The 16407-nt window shown below is 46.4% G+C and overlaps 1 protein-coding gene across 9 annotated transcripts in view; it reads left to right on the top strand.

Annotated features, from left to right (window-relative positions):
* BCORL1 (BCL6 corepressor like 1) overlaps window positions 1-16407 on the top strand; it is a 78108-nt gene that overhangs the window by 13189 nt on the left and 48512 nt on the right. For all 9 annotated transcript variants that reach the window (XM_073013407.1, XM_073013406.1, XM_073013405.1 and 6 more), the window contains one exon: window positions 11856-11985. In XM_073013407.1, coding sequence (XP_072869508.1) covers window positions 11900-11985 — 86 coding nt within the window. In that variant the 5' untranslated portion in view covers window positions 11856-11899. The remainder of the gene's footprint in view (window positions 1-11855; window positions 11986-16407) is intronic.

Genomic DNA, 16407 nt, shown 5'->3' with positions numbered 1-16407 from the left:
GCAATGGGTAGAAAGCAAAAAGAATCTGGCGGTATGAAAATGTAAGTGAGGCCAGGCACACTGGCTCACGCCTATAATCTCAGCACTTTGGGAGGCAAAGGCAGGAGGACTGCTTGAGGCCAGGAGTTTGATTCTAGCCTAGGCAACACAGGGAGACCCTGACTGTACTGAAAAAAATTTTAAATTAGCCAGGTGTGGTGGTACACACCTGTAGTCCCAGCTGCTTGAGAGGCTGAGGTGGGAGGATCGCTTGAGCCTGAGAGGTCAAGGTTGCAGTGAGCTATGATCATACCATTGTACTCCAGCCTGGGTTACAGAGCAAGACCTGTCTCAAAGAAAGAAACAAAATGTAAGCAAAAGATTAAAACTTTTGCATTTGACTACTTCATTCTTGGAATAGATTACCTATGGTCCTTTTTTCATTTTTTAATTTTAATTTTATTTATTTATTTTTTTGAGACAGAGTCTTGCTTTTGTAGCTCAGGTTGGTGTGCAATGGCACAATCTCAGCTCTGACCCCCTGGGTTCAAGTGATTCTGCTGCCTCAGCCTCCCGAGTAGCTGGGATTACAGATGCCCGCCACCATGCCCAGCTAATTTTTTGTATTTTTAGTGGAGACAGGGTTTCACCATATTAGCCAGTCTGGTCTTGAACTCCTGACCTCAGGTGATCCACCCGCCTTGGCCTCCCAAAGTGCTGGGATTACAGGCGTGAGCCACCACGCCTGGCCAGCCTGTGGTCCTTTTTTAAGTGCTTTCATGTTATTCCAAATTTTTAGTAGGGACTAGTAGTTCATTCTCATTTTGCAGGTGACACGGTAAATGGACATAGAGAGATAGTCTGAGATGGCTGAGAAGTGGGGACTGGGAGTGTTCTCCAAGTTTTCCCACCGCAGTGTAGGCTATGGGTCCTAGAGTGTATCACTTTTCAAGGTATTACTAGATTAGATGGTTGTGTTTAATATTGCTGCTGCTTGAGTAGATGGTTCTGAATGGATTTTGGATGTTCCTAAACATCAGATTGACCCTGAAAAGATGGGATCCAGCACTAGTGAGGAGCGTGAAAAGGGCGTAGCATGGGTCTGGATGCTAATGCTCACAGAGGAACTCCAGGGAGATTGCAAGCCCTGCCGCTCAGCTGAGATGACTGTCCAGCCTCCTGAGGTGACTACTTTGGGGTAACTACATTCATTTGAATGAGTAAACACTCATGCATTTAACAGGCAGTTAACATTCCTTTGTATCCAGTCTCATAAATGTTTATAGGTAAGGTTTTAGACATGGAAGTACCCAAAGAGTCTATAAAGGTGTCCGTGCTAGACCTGTGTGCCGGCAACTAGTTAGCCTTCCCACTGAATACCAGAATTAATGTATCTGGGCAAAAGATACAATATGCCTTATAAGACTGATCCCTTGGGGTAGACACCCGTGGAAATATTTGGATAGGAAAAAAAAATCCAGGGGAAGTAGAAAGTGTTAGAATAGATTTTTAGTCAGGCAAAAGTTGGGGATGAACAGCACAAAGGGCCTTCTTCCTCCTTTAAATTGCCTGGCAGATTATTTCTAGTTGATTTTGTGTGTGCGGTAGTAGAGGGACCAAGTTGGCATGAAGGGAAGCAAAGTAAAGTGTTTGGGGGCATGTCTATGGGACTTTTCTTTCTTTTTTTTTTTTTTTTTTTTTCCGAGACAGAGTCTCACTCTGTTGCTCAGGCTAGACTGCAGTGGCATGAACTTGGCTCACTGCAACCTCTGCCTCCCAGGTTCAAGCGATTCTCCCGCCTCAGTCTCCTGAGTAGCTGGGATTACAGCTACCCACCACCAAGCCTGATTAATTTTTGTATTTTTAGTAGAGACGGGGTTTCACCATGTGGACTAGGATGGTCTCGAACTCCTGGTCTCAAGTGATCCACCCACCCCAGCCTCCCAAAGTCCTGGGATTACAGGCATGAGCCACCACGTCTGGCCTGTCTATGGGACTCTTGAGTTAGGGAATGATATTTGGTTAATGGTAGGGAAAGATGAGGGAATATAGATACTGGGGGGAAAGATTGAGGAGAATTTTAGAATACCCTTATATGTATTAGATCATTAAAGAACAGTTTATTTTTATTTTTATTTTTTGACACGGAGTCTAGCTCTGTCACCCAGGCTGGAGTGTAGTGGCCTGATCTTGGCTCACTGCAACCTTTGCCTCCCAGGTTCAAGCAATTCTCCTGCCTCAACCTTCTGAGTAGCTGGGATTACAGGCATACACCACCACGCCCAGCTAATTTTGTATTTTTAGTAGAGATGGGGTTTCGGCATGTTGGCCAGGCTAGTCTAGAACTCCTGACCTCTAGTGATCCACCTGCCTCCCCCTCTCAAAATGCTGGGATTACAGGCATGAGTCACTGCACCCGGCCAGAACGGTTTAAATTGGGGTAACTTCCTCATTGGGGGCACGGGTTGCGGTATGTAATCAAGTAGGGAAAACAGGAATGTTAGTCTCCTAACACATTCTGTTGAATACACATGGAAGAAGGCAGAGTAATCAGGAGGGCAAGCTCTGTAGTAGGAGTTCTACATCTAAAGCCGGGTAAAGTTGTCCTTGCTGGGTGTGTATACATTTTCCTGTGGAAAACAATGAGCAGATTTGCCTTCACTCTAAAAGACTTCTGGGCAGAAGTCATGGCCTTTTCCCTCTAGCCCTGAGATCTCAGTGTCAGTGGTCTTTTGGATCTCCTCAGGGGTGTCTTGGATGCTGTTTTTCCCAAGTGGAATGATGAGGTGGCCTCTCCTTTTGCTGCTGTAAAGTTTGCCTCTGTCTTATGGGAGCTTTACCAAGAGCTCTGGGTCTCTATTGGAGGAGTAGGTCCCAAAGTTGGTTTTCTTTACTTATTAGTCATCACTGACCCAGCCCTCCTCCTTAAACTGTCTACTGGCCACGCCTGTCCTCTCGAGGACAGATCCAGGGCCAGGCTTCAAGATGAATATTTTCCGGCTCTTTCATTTTTTTAAAGTCATAATTGCTTCCAGGTCACCAGGCACTGTGAACCAAAAGGAACCTGGGGGAGCAGGACCACATTTCGTTTTACTGAGAGCTTCTTAAGCTTGGGTTTCTAGTTTACTGTCTTGATGGTAGAGTCCAAGCATGAATAAATGGGTAGGTTTCATGCTATGTGTAGAAGACCGAGTTGTGTTCCACACGTTGCCAGCTCTGAGTGTTCTGCACTTAAGGGGTCTTTGGCCACAAAGGGAACTACATGATCCTGAAGTATTTGTCAGCTACATGAACACCCTGTCTGATCATTTTCTTTTATTTATTTATTTTTTTGAGACAGGATCTCTCTTTGTCACCCAGGCTGGAGTGCAGTGGCATGATCTTAGCTCACTGCGGGCTCAACATCCTGGGCTCAAGGGATCCCTTCCACCGCAGCCTCCTGAGTAGCTGGGACCACAGGTGTGCACCATCATACCCAGCTATTTTTTTTTTATTTTTTATAGAGATGAGGTCTCATTATGTTGCCCAGGCTGGTCTCAAACTCCTGGGTTCAAGGACTCCTCCTGCCTCAGCCTCCCAAAGTGCTGGGGTTATAGACATGAGCCCATGCCTGGCCTCGTCCTGTTTAAGGTTAAAAACCTCATAAACAGTGCCTACCTCAGTCAATAACATTTGTCAGATAGATGCTCTCTCTGTTACCTCCTTTAATGTCCTTGTCTTCCTCATATGCATGATGACAACCATGCTTTCGCTTGTAATTATTGTGAAATCTGCATGTTTTGGCATCTTCATTTCAAAACAAAACAAAAAAATCCTATCCCATCTGTAAAATCTCCTTTGAGATTTTAGTGCTGCCTATCCCCTATTACTAACTCCCCCAGCCCTGACATAGGCTATAATTTGATGTTATTCTTCCCCTTTTGAGAACACATTCTCTCTAAACTTTTCTAAAATGTCTGTCTTCAGTGCTTCCCCACAGTGTTTCAGTTTGGCCCATGATGGTGAAATATTTCAGGTTCCCCTATTTCATTTTTTTTCCTTTCGGTTGTTACATGTGATGGGCTTTTCTTTTATGCTTATCATACCTGCCCTTGTCTTCCAGTGTGTTCTATTTGGATTTGTTTTAAAGATCTCTGCTTCGTTATAGTTTCTCTTCCACTACCTGCTCGCCCTCAGCTTAGCTGTTATTTTTCACCATCTTAAAGTTATTGTGGCCAGGCGCGGTGGCTCACGCCTGCAATCCCAGTACTTTGGGAGGCCGAGATGGGTTGGTCACGAGGTCAGGAGTTCGAGACAAGCCTGGCCAACATGGTGAAACCCCGTCTCTACTAAAAATACAAAAATTAGCCAGGCATGGTGGCCCATGCCTGTAATCCCAGCTACTCAGGAGGCTGAGACAGGGGAATCACTTGAATCCAGGAGGCGGAGGTTGCAGTGAGCCAACATCGTGCCATTGCACTCCAGCCTGGGTGACAGAGTGAGACTCCGTCTCACCAAAAAAAAAAAAAAAAAAAAAAAAAAAGTTATTTCTCTCCCATTAGTTCTTTTTTTTTTTTTTTTTTTTTTTTTTTTGTTTCCCCTGTTCTGTAGTGTGGTGATTGTCTCTGGCTACCTGCTCTTGGCTGCCCACTTGTTGGATTCATTTCCTGGGATTTTGGGCAGGCCTTTTACTTCTCTGTGCGTATGCCTCCTAAATTGAAGTTTTACATATATAAATATATTTTTTTCCAGCCACACGTATGGCTTTGGGTTGGCAGAGCACGTGCTCTCCTTTGTCCTCACCGTGAGTTGGATATATCTTTTGAGTTTTTCCCCCCAAAGTAAGGATAGCTCACAGTGGTTCCTCTGCCTTCCAGGCAGTGACCAGCGTTGATTCTTGGTCCATGCAGCTGTTCATTTCTTTAACAATTACATGGTTGTGACATCTGGGAAAATCCTTTGAGGTATTTCATATCCTTGTGCCTGTGCTTCCTGGGTCATTTGGGATTACCAGGTTTCTTCCAAGTTCCTTTTTGGAACTTTGCTTTTGATGTGATGATTTCCATCAGAGAGAGGGAGAGTGGGTGGGGTGGTGGGGGGAGGTGGAAAGGGAGAACACAGGAGTATCGGTGCTTCAAGCAAAAACCAGCATACAAGTGTGTAAACCAGCGGCACCCACCAAGTGTGGCATGCCTACAAGGCTTTTCCTTTTTGCTCACCTCTCCTGGGATACTAATTTGATTGGCTATAATATAATAAAACAAGCCCCTAGGCCTACTGAATCAGAATCTCCAGGACTGAGACCTAGGAATCTGTATTTTGAACAAGCTCCTCGGTGATTCTGGCTGGGAAACATTGGTTGACACTGACCGTCCTGACTCCTCCCTTCTGTGAGCATTCGCGCAGGCAGGAGCCTGTTCTCTAGGGCTGCTTTAGAGGTTCCCTTTACTTTCCCTGTGGCTGGGGAAGATCAATCTTGCCTTTTTGTATAGACCATGTAGCACAGTGTCAGTGTTCTCCTGCCCGTGTTTTATCCCTCCCTTTCTCTCCTCTCATCTGCAAAGGCTACTGTTAATTAGCAACAGTGGGCTTCAGATAGGAAGCTATCTGGGACGAAATCATGATAAAAAATTGGGAGGCAAAGATTTAAGTGGATGCTCCATCTTGAGGATCTTGTGAAAATGGGGGTATCCAGAATCAGCGTTGTTCTCTACGTGGTCATAGCACGTGTATTATATAGTAATTATTTTGATATTTTAACTTGGTTTTATTTTGTGTGTGTGTGTGGTTTTTTTTTTTTTTTTTTTTTTTGCCTAAAAGCTCTTTATCTAGGTGATGTTGTATGATGTTCTGTTTCCAAATGCCTGTGTTCCCCCTCTGATTTCTGTCTCAGACCCTGCATACTACTAATCCTAATCCTCTCTGAATAGAACAATAGGAAACCTGAGAGTGAAAAATCCAGTATCACTAATACCTGCTGCCTATAGATATTTAGTAGCAACTGAAACTTGTACTTTGTGTTGAAACACATCTTTTTTTTTTTTTTTTTTTTTTTTGAGGTAGGGTCTCCCTCTGTTGCCCAGGCTGGAGTGCAGTGGCCCAATCTCGGCTCACTGTGACCTCTGCCTCCCGGGCTCAAGCAGTTCTCCCACCTCAGCCTCCCAAGTAGCAGGGACCACAGGTGTGCACAGCCACACTCGGCCGTTTTTTGTATTTTTAGTAGAGATGGGGCTTTGCCGTGTTGCCCAGACTGATCTTGAACTCCTGAGCTCAAGTGATCCACCTGCCTCAGCCTCCCAAGGTGCTGGGATTACAGGCATGATCACAGTGGGGTTACAGGCCACTACCCCAGCCTGAAATGCATTTTATGGCAAGAACAGCCCCTTCCATTGCTTGAGTCCTCTAATTCTTTTCTTTCCCCGCCAGACGGAGTCTTACTCTGTCGCCTAGGCTGGAGCGCAGTGGCACAATCTCGGCTCACTGCAATCTCTGCCTCTCGGGTTCAAGCAATTTTCCTACCTCAGCCTCCTGAGTAGCTGAGATTACAGGTGCCTGCCACCATGCCCGGCTATTTTTTGTATTTTTAGTAGAGATGGGGTTTCACCATGTTGGCCAGGCTGGTCTCGAACTCCTGACGTCAGGTGATCCACCCATCTTGGCCTCCCAAAGTGCTGGGATTACAGATGTGAGCCACCATGCCTGGCAGAGTCCTGTAATGCTTAGTAGAGAGAAAAGATGAAATGAGTACCTGGGGTATCAGCCAATAGGCTGAGCTGGTTTTGTTTTTATTTTTATTTTTGTTTTAGACAGGGTTTCGCTGTCACCCAGGTTGGAATGCAGTGGCACAATCTCAGCTCACTGCATGCTTGACTTCCTATGCTCAGGTGATCCTCCCACCTCAGCCTCCCAAGTAGCTGGGACTACAGGCACCCGCCACCATGCCCGGCTAATTTTTTGTAGAGATGGGGTTTTGCCATGTTGCCCAGGCTGGTCTTGAACTCTAGGACTCAAGCAGTCCTCCCACCTCAACCTCCCAAAGTTCTGGGATTACAGGTGTGAGCCACTGTGCCCAGCCAGTGTTGTTTGTTAAAATGGGGATATTCCAAGATATTCTGAGAAACAGTCAAAACTTGATTAACCAGGATGTTCAGGGAACGGGGTCCCTGTTAAAAATGTTTCTAAAATTATGCTAACCCACATAACTGTCTTTGTAATGTTAAAAGATAATTGTCAGAAAAAAGGTAAAAAATCATGACTCTCGTACAGATATAAAAATGAACACGTGTTAAAGATTTTATTTTACTCATTAATCAACAAGAGAACCAGACAGATGTTATAGCTGGTTCAAACAAAAAGTCAAAAAGCACAAATTTATGTGGAGTAAGTAATTTTTCTACAGTGGGGAGGAAAGTCAATCCAAACTCTATGGGACAAGACAGACTTCGCATATACATCAGTTACCTGCAATTTACAGAGATGCAGAATAGCTTGAAGACAATAACCTGAGCTAAAATCAAATAGCCCAGAAGGTTATACTATAGACAGTGCATAGTTTTTTCATTGGAGTACAAAGGTTTTTCTGTAGTAAGCAAACATGGTGGATGCTTTGTGTGTGTGTCGGGGGGTGGGTGTTGATTTTGCTTCTTGTGATTTCTCAGGGCCGTCACTTCAGTTCTTATCCAGAATTCAGTTCCGTATAATATGCATTTACTGAGTAGTTACTATATGTAAGGTGTCGTGGAAGAACCAAAGACAAAAAAGGATGCTATTTCTTTTTCTTTCTTTCTTTCTTTCTTTTTTTTTTTTTTTGAGATGGAGTTCCACTCTTGTTGCCTAGGCTGGAGTGCAATGGCGCAATCTCAGCTCACCTCAACCTCCGCCTCCCAGGTTCAAGCGATTCTCCTGCCTCAGCCTCCCAAGTAGCTGGGATTATAGGCATGTGCCACCATGCCCGGCTAATTTGGTATTTTAGTAGAGATGGGGTTTCCCCATGTTGGCTCTGCTGGTCTCAAACTCCTGACCTCAGGTGATCTGCCCGCCTTGGCCTCCCAAAGTGCTGGGATTACAGGCGTAAGCCACTGTGCCTGGCCAAGGATGCTATTTCTTACCTTAGGTAGCTGATTGTCTGGTGGGGGAGATAAACATGCCTTGCCCCCAACTAACCAAGCTAGAGAGGAGAGTAAGAACCAGTGCTGTGGAAGAGGTAGGGATTAAATGCTTGAGGATAACCAGAGAGGGAGGGGTTAACTGAACTCTAGGGCCAGGGCTAGGGGGATGACGTGATGACATTTAAGCTGGGTCTTGAGAGAAGACAGGGAGAGGAAGAGGGGGAAGCAGGAGAGGCCATTTCAGGGTGAGGAGGGAGAAGAGTCCTGAAACTGGATGGTGTGTTTAGGAAGGGTTGGGAGCTGGGGGTGGTGAGAGTGGTGGGGAAATGGCAGGATGTGGTGGAAGAGGAGGCTGGAGAGGAGGTTTGAGGCCAGGTCATGAGGGCCCTGAAGGCTGTGCTGAGAATGACTGGCTGGATCCTAGAGGCCAGGGAAAGCTGTTGAAAGCTTTTGAGAAAGGAGGGGGTGACATGATCGACCTGGAGCTTTAGAAGATGAATTTATTGTAGAATCAAGAAATTGAAGGCAGAGGGAGCAGTTAAGAGGTGATTATAATATTCTGGGTGAGAGCTGATGAGGACCTGCACCAGGGTAGTGGCAAGAAGGGTAGAAGGCAAGGCTGGAGATGGCATTATTAAGGCATGACTTCTGATTGAATATGGGCGGCAGGGGAGAGAAGGAGTTGAAGACGACAGGGCGGAAATTTCCAGGCTAGGGGACAGTAGTGCTGTTAAGTAAGCTAGGAAACACGCTGCTACTGGACATAGGGGGTGGGGAGCAGGTTTATGAGAACAGATAATGAGTATGGTTTGAGACACGTTGAGTTTGAGGGGCTTGGTGGTCATCCAATTAACAGCGAGTTGCTGGCAGCTGGAAATTCTGGTCTGGGCTTAAGGAGAGAGGTCAAGGCTAGAGATACAGATTTGGGAGTCATCAGCGCATCAAGGGGCGAGCTGAAACTGTGGAAGCTCATGAGCTGAGAGAGAAGGCGGGGCAGGGCTGACAACTGGCACAGAGGGAGAGAGATGGGTGGGGGAAGCCAGGGAGAGCCGGCAAAAGGCAGACTAGGAGGAAAAGAGACAGAAGGAGACCAGGGAGGGACCAGAAGAGGGAGACTGAAGGCCAAAGAGTAGAGGGGAGGGTGAGGCACAGGAGAGGGAGAAAGGGAAGGAGGGGGAGAGGGAGGAGAGAATGAATGGGAGACTGAGGGAAATGGGGAAGGTGAGATAAGCAAGAAAAAGAAAGGGAAGGGGAGAGGTGGGAACGGGGAGAAAGTTGGAGGAGAGGGGATTGTGTGTGTGTGTGAGAGAGAGAGAGAGAGGAGAAAGGCAAAAGGTGAACAGCTGGGAGAATAATAGGGAGAGAGAAAGGTGAGGAGGAGGAAGAGTAAAGAGAGAGAGCTGGGTAGGGGGATGAGGAGAAAGAGGGAAGGAGCCTTGAAAGATAGGAAGGGGAGGAAGTGGGAGAGGGTGGCAGAGGTGAAGAGAGACAGAGATCAAGGGAAAGGCGAGGCCCCAGTGAATGCCCAAGTCTTTGGGGTGGGCAGTGGAAGAGAAGGGCCCCGGAGAAGCCATCAGGCAGTGGATCAGGAAAGACAAGAGAAGGGAGAGAATAAAGAGAAGGGGCAAGGGCAACGGTATGCAGCTCTGCAGAGATGAGGAGGAGGATGAAGCCCAGGTAGGGTGGATGCCCCCCTCTCTTCTCCTACCACCTCCACACTGGCCTCCTGGCTCTCCCTTGATCTTTGTGGGCAACCTCCCGCCTTAGGACTTTCTTGTACACTCTTCCCTCAGCCTGGAATGCTTTTCTCCCAAATATCCGTGTGGCTACTCCTTCACCTCATTCCGATGGTTTAAACGTCCCCTTTACAGCAAGGCCTACCCTGCTCACCCTATTTCAGATAGTGGCCCTCCCCACCTTAGACTGTGTCCTTGCCCCTTAGTCTGTGTTGTACTTCTCCTCCTCCTCCTCCTTTTTTTTTTTTTTTGAGACAGTTTCACTCTTGTTGCTCAGGCTGGAGTGCAATGGCGCAATATCAGCTCACCACAACCTCTGCCTCCTGGGTTCAAGCAATTCTCCTGCCTTAGCCTCCCGAGTATCTAGGATTACAGGCATGCACTACCACGCCTGGCTAATTTTGTATTTTTAGTAGAGACGGGGTTTCTCCATGTTGGTCAGGCTGATCTTGAACTCCAGACCTCAGGTGATCCACCTGCCTCGGCCTCCCAAAGTGCTGGGATTACAGGCATGAGCCACTGCACCTAACCTGTTGTACTATCTTCTAACATGCCGTGACATACAATTATTTAACATGCTGTGACATAGAAGTATTTAACATGTTTATTGTCCATGTCATCCCCCTGGGATGTAAGCTCCACATGGGCAGGGATTTTGTTCTGTTTTGTTAATCGTTGAATCCTCAGTACATAGGATGGTGCTGGCTCATAGTAGGAATACAATAAATTGTGATACTGTGTTGAATGTGGACAATCTCTGAAAATTGAAAAACGGATACATGAAACAAATCCCTCATACAACTATATCTTACTGTGATTTACTTCTTTGGAAAGTGGAGAACAACATACAATTCTGATAACTGTAGGGTTCTGTTCAGCTGAACTTCAATGAATAAGGATTTTAGTTAATAAGTTAACTTGAGAGCTTAAGGGTCTCAAGACAAGCTCACTGGATAAAGCTTTTTCTTGGTGGCTCATTTTTTCTAGAAGGTAAATTGACTGTGCCCTGCTTGTGAAAGCGAGAGAGGGACATTGGCTGGTGAAGAGAGTGTTGGAGCATGGAGACAACAGACTGATAGGAAGGGACAAGGACGGAAACATGTGTTTTGTTTTGTTTTGTTTTTTTGAGATGAAGTCTTGCTCTGTGGCCCAGGCTGGAGTGTGCTGGCACGATCTCAGCTCACTGCAACCTCCGCGTCTTGGGTTCAAGCAATGCTTGTGCCTCAACCTTCCGAGTAGCTGGGATTACAGGTGCGCACTGCCATGCCAGGCTAATTTTTTAAATTTTTACTAGAAACGGGATTTTACCATGTTGTCCAGGCGGCCTCGAACTCCTGACCTCAGGTGATCCACCCGCCTTGGCCTCCCAAAATGTTGGGATTACAGGCGTGAGCCACCGCGCCCTGCCGAAACATGTGGTTCTTGATGGAACATTGTTTTCTGTTTGTTTGCTTGTTGGTGGTCAGTGTGCAAGGAATACCACACCTGATTTGGAGGGAGCTTGAAACCAGGTTAGATATATGTGTTACGTCCAAGTCAAAGTCAATGGAGTATTTTTGAAGGACTTATAAAAAACAGCATGTGCTTCCTCTGAAGAGTGTAAATTGGCTACGTCACTCAAATACTTCAGTACCTATGGATTAGAGAGTAGAAGAGAAAAAGGTCACCAGTAGTGTTTCAGTGCACCATTCATATATGGGTATGATTCTCTAATTGTAGTTGGTTAGGCTAAATGTGTGTAGAAAAATATACTGTCATCTCATTTGTCTGAAATAGATTGAATTTCCTCGAACACTCAAGCATATCTGTCTTTTAAGATAATTTAAAACTACTCTAGGTGATTAACAATGTCCTCATCTCCATCCTGAAACCTATGGATTCCTAGAAAGCTAGTGCTCCTTCTTCCCGGTTTAGACCTTAATTTTCCATAGCAGGCTGGCTGCTTTAACATTTTGATGCTGTAATTACCTTTATTGAAACATTGCTCTGTAAAAGGTGATTGAAGCAGCTGTCCCTGTTACGAGTTTTGATTTTCTGGAATTCTTTTCCCCAGGGGGAGTGGCCACAGCAGGTCCTATCTGGTGGTGAGTGGCTGTCATGATCTCTACAGCACCGCTCTACAGCAGCGTGCACAACTGGACCAGTTCTGACCGGATTCGCATGTGTGGCATCAACGAGGAGAGGTGAGGAGGCGGAAGGTGGCCGCTGCTGGCCTCCAGTGAGTGGTACCTCATCACCAGAGGGATAGCTGCACACAATAGGGCCTGGGGAGGGACCCTGGGGAGGAGACTCTTAGTTGTTTCTAATTTTCCTGTGGTGGGATGGAGATGGGGCTGTGTGAGTGGCCTGATCTGCCATGCTATCTCTTTTCAGACGAAGGTGAGGAGGCCAAAAAAATGACCTTTTGCCAGCTAGCACTTGTCTACTCATTAACAACTGTCAGACTGGGGAGTAAGGGAAAGCTCAGGCAATGGCAATTTTTTTTTTTTTTTTTTTTTTTTTTTTTTTTTTGAGACAGGGCCTCACTCTGTCACACAGGCTGGAGGGCAGCAGCACAGTCTTGGCTCACTGCAACCTCTGCCTCCTGGGCTCAAGTGATTCTCCCACCACATGCGAGCAACACCACGCCTGGCTAATTTTTTTTTTTTTTTTTTGTAGTTTTTGTAGAGACGGGGGTTTCACCATGTGGCCCGGGCTGGTCTCAAACCCCTGAGCTCAAGTGATCTGCCTGCCTCAGCCTCCCCAAATGCTGGGATTACAGGCATGAGCCACTGCCCATGCCCGGCCAGCGATTGCAGTTTTTATTTGCTGCCTCAAAGTTTGGTGCTCAAGGATATATATAAGGTATTTTCAGTCCTTGATCTAGGTCTGGAAGAAAGATGGTTTTATTGTTCAGATTTCTGCTGGGAACTGGCATTAGGCATTCTGGTGGTCAGCGCTTTCCCACCTCATGAGGCTAATTCCAATTTGAAGTGAGATCCTTATGAAGTATCAAAGGATGTTGAGACCGCCTAGCATAGTCTTGAGAGTTGGTGACACCTGCCTGACGTGTGTGTGTTTTCAGTTATCTGTTCCCCAGAATATTTGGTTGACCAAGATGTGCCATTTCCTGATCATGCCCATACCCAAAGCACTCAAAATGGCCTTCAGAATTTACATTTGGCTTTCATAACCCTTGATCAAAGAGCTGTGTGTGATGGCTGCAGTGCCTCTCTCATTTTTTAAATTTTTTTGAGACAGAGTCTCGCTCTGTCACTCCCAGGCTGGAGTGCAGTGGTGCGATCTCGGGCTCACTGCAAGCTCCACCTCCTGGGTTCATGCCATTCTCCCGCCTCAGCCTTCCACGTAGCTGGGACTACAGGCACCCACCACCATGCCTGGTTAATTTTTTGTATTTTTAGTAGAGACAGGGTTTCACCATGCTAACCAGGATGGTCTCGATCTCCTGACCTCGTGATCTACCCACCTCGGCCTCCCAAAGTGCTGGGATTACAGGCATGAGCCAGCGCGCCCGGCCCTTTTTTTTTTTTTTTTTTTTTTTTGAGACAGAGTCTGGGGCTACAGGCGCATGCCACCACACCTGGCCAATTTCTGTATTTTTAGTAGAGACGGAGTTTTACTATGTTGGCCAGGCTGGTCTCGAACTCCAGACCTCATGATCCACTCACCTCGGCCTCCTAAAGTGCTGGGATTACAGGCATGAGCCACTGCACTCGGCCGTCTCTCCCGTTTTTAGAGAAGGCACTGCTCTTTCATGTTTGCTGGTGTTTTTCTGTTGTTTCAACCCACTGACTGTTTAAATTCAAATATACATCAGATAAATCACCAAGCCACAGAACAATATGGCTTTCCCTGGGATTCAAGATTTGACGTTTCTTGGGTAAACCTTAGAAATGTGTGTGTGCATATGGGGGAGTATTGGTGATTTTGAGGGGAAAAGGAATGGAAGTCTTTGTGTTTATCTACTTTCTTCTTCTGTTCCTAACCGAAGAAGTATATACTTATCTGAGGTCAAGGTTAGCAGAATAGACCTTTCTATTTTCTTAAGCCATTAGTGCCTGATAGCTTAATGTTCTCTGTACTGAGGAACAAGTTAGAGATGGGCTTAAAAGGAATTTAATTGTAGGATACAAGAGTAAAGACCATGGAAAATGAGATGAAATTCTCAGGTGCTCAGGAAGAAAAGTGTTTTCCTTTACATATGAAGCATGTCCTCAGATGATCACTAGGAGATGATCTAGGGAAAGGCAGGGTGATAATAATGATTTGCTTAAGTATTCATTGGCGGGTCATGTTGACCTAGTTATAAGTAGTTGAGACTTTGATGCAGAAATCTGGACTAGAGCCTTCAAAAGACCAGCAGGACTGGGCACTGTGGCTCATGCTTGTAATCCCAGCACTTTGGGAGGCCAAGGCGAGTGGATCACCTGAGGTCAGGAGTTCAAGACCAGCCTGGCCAACATGGCGAAGCCCCGTCTCTACTAAAAATACAAAAAAATTAGCCAGGCATGGTGGTGTATGCCTGTAATCCCAGCTACTGGGGAGACTGAGGCAAGAGAATCACTTGAACCTGGAAGGTGGAGGTTGCAGTGAGCCGAGATTGCACCACTGCACTCCAGCCAGGGTGACAGAGCAGGACTCTGTCTCAAAAACAGTAAAATTAAATAGTAATAAAAAAAGACCAACAGACAAGTTACCTTAGTTCACCATCTACTATAAATCCCTGCCAAGAAGGGAGCAGGAAGTAGACTCAAAATCTGATTTTCCCTCCATCTTGTTTTTTGTTTTTGAGATGCAGTCTTGCTCGGTTGCTCAGTCTGGAATGCAGTGGCACGATCTTGGCTCACTGCAACCTCCGCCACCTGAGTTCAAGTGATTCTCGTGCATCAGCCTCCTGAGTAACTAGGATTGCAGGTGTGCACCACCATGCCTGGCTAATTTTTGTATTTTTAGTAGAGACAGGGTTTCACCATGTCACCCAGGCTGGTCTCAGACTCCTTATCTCAATCTGTCCACCTTGGCCTCCCAAAATGCTGGAATTACAGATGTGAGCCACCATGCCTGGCCAGATTTTCCCTCCTTCTAAACCTGTGCCTGGTGCTTAAGATGACCATTTTTTTTTTTTTTTTTTTTTTTTTTGAGACGGAGTTTAGCTCTCGTTGCCCAGGCTGGAGTGCAGTGGTGTGATCTTGGCTCACCACAACCTGTGCCTCCCGGGTTCAAACGATTCTCCTGCCTCAGCCTCCTGAGTAACTGGGATTAGAGGCATGTGCCACCACACCCGGCTAATTTTGTATTTTCAGTAGAGACGGGTTTTCTCCACATTGGTCCTGCTGGTCTCGAACTCCCGACCTCAGGTGATCTGCCCGCCTCGGTCTCCCAAAGTGTTGGGAGTACAGATGTGAGCCACCACGCCCGGCCTAAGATGACTTTTTAAGTGTTGCCACTTTTCATCTCATCCACCCTTTATTATCACCTTCTTGCTACAGTCTAGGCCATGTTATCACTGGTTTCCAAAATGTAATCTCACCTTATTTAAAAATCCTTTTCCTTGGCCTTTTACAACTTGTAGAATTTAGGAATTTAGGGTACAAAGCTGTGCCTGGGGTTCAACTTTTAAAGTGATGTTTTAGAGGCCTGCCAGCTTTGGTAGCTGCAATTGAGAACTGCAGAACAGGAGGCATAGGCTGGCCCCAGGTGGCTGTCTCTAGGCAAACCTACAGCTAAATGTGTCTGCTTGCCTGCTTGCATCCCTTCTAGGATTAATTCATGCCTTCATTCAACAAACATTTATTCAACATAATGAGAGCAAACCAATAGTCCTAGTACATTGGTGGTGAGTGCCCTAGAGTAGCATGTCTGGGTCCGGTGGGAGTCCAGATGCAAGAATCGACAAACCTCCTGGTGGGAGAATAGGGGAAGGCTTCCCAGAGGCAGTGGCATTTGAGCCCGGGCTTGAGGAATGAGTAGGAGTTTGAGGTGAGAGCTGGTATTTCCCTGGGACAATAAGAGCACAGTATGGCGGCGCACAGTGGCTCACGCCTGTAATCCCGGCACTTTGGGAGGCCGAGGCGGGTGGATCACCTGAGGTCGGGAGTTCGAGACTAGCCTGACCAACATGGAGAAACCCCGTCTCTACTAAAAATTCAAAAATTAGCTTGGTGTGGTAGCACATGCCTGTAATCCCAGCTACTTGGGAGTCTCAGGCAGGAGAATTGCTTGAACCCAGGAGACGGAGGTTGCAGTGAGCTGAGATCGCACCATTGCACTCCTCGAGCCTGGGCAACAAGACAGAAACTCTATCTCAAAAAAATAAATAAATAAAAATAAAAAAGCTCAGTGTGTTTGGGAAAGGTCCGAGTTGGAATGAAGGCAGTCTTGGGGTACTGTGGGACTCGAACCAGGGAAAATCTCCCAGGACTGGAAGGTAAGGAGCCTGGTATGTGCTGGGTGGTATATTTCTCTTATGGGTAGTCTGGGCCCAGCAGGAACTGAAGAGGGCCTGGTTTGACAGTGGTGCTAGCCCTTAATAATTAGGGAAACAGCCCTGAGGGGTCATGGCCGTTTCTGGTTTAAGTTCCACAAAACCTTGAACATAACAGCTC

Source organism: Chlorocebus sabaeus, chromosome X (assembly GCF_047675955.1).
Source record: "Chlorocebus sabaeus isolate Y175 chromosome X, mChlSab1.0.hap1, whole genome shotgun sequence".
NCBI lineage: Eukaryota > Metazoa > Chordata > Mammalia > Primates > Cercopithecidae > Chlorocebus > Chlorocebus sabaeus.
The sequence above is the reverse complement of the archived record's forward strand: the minus strand, read 5'-3'. Positions and strand labels throughout refer to the sequence as shown.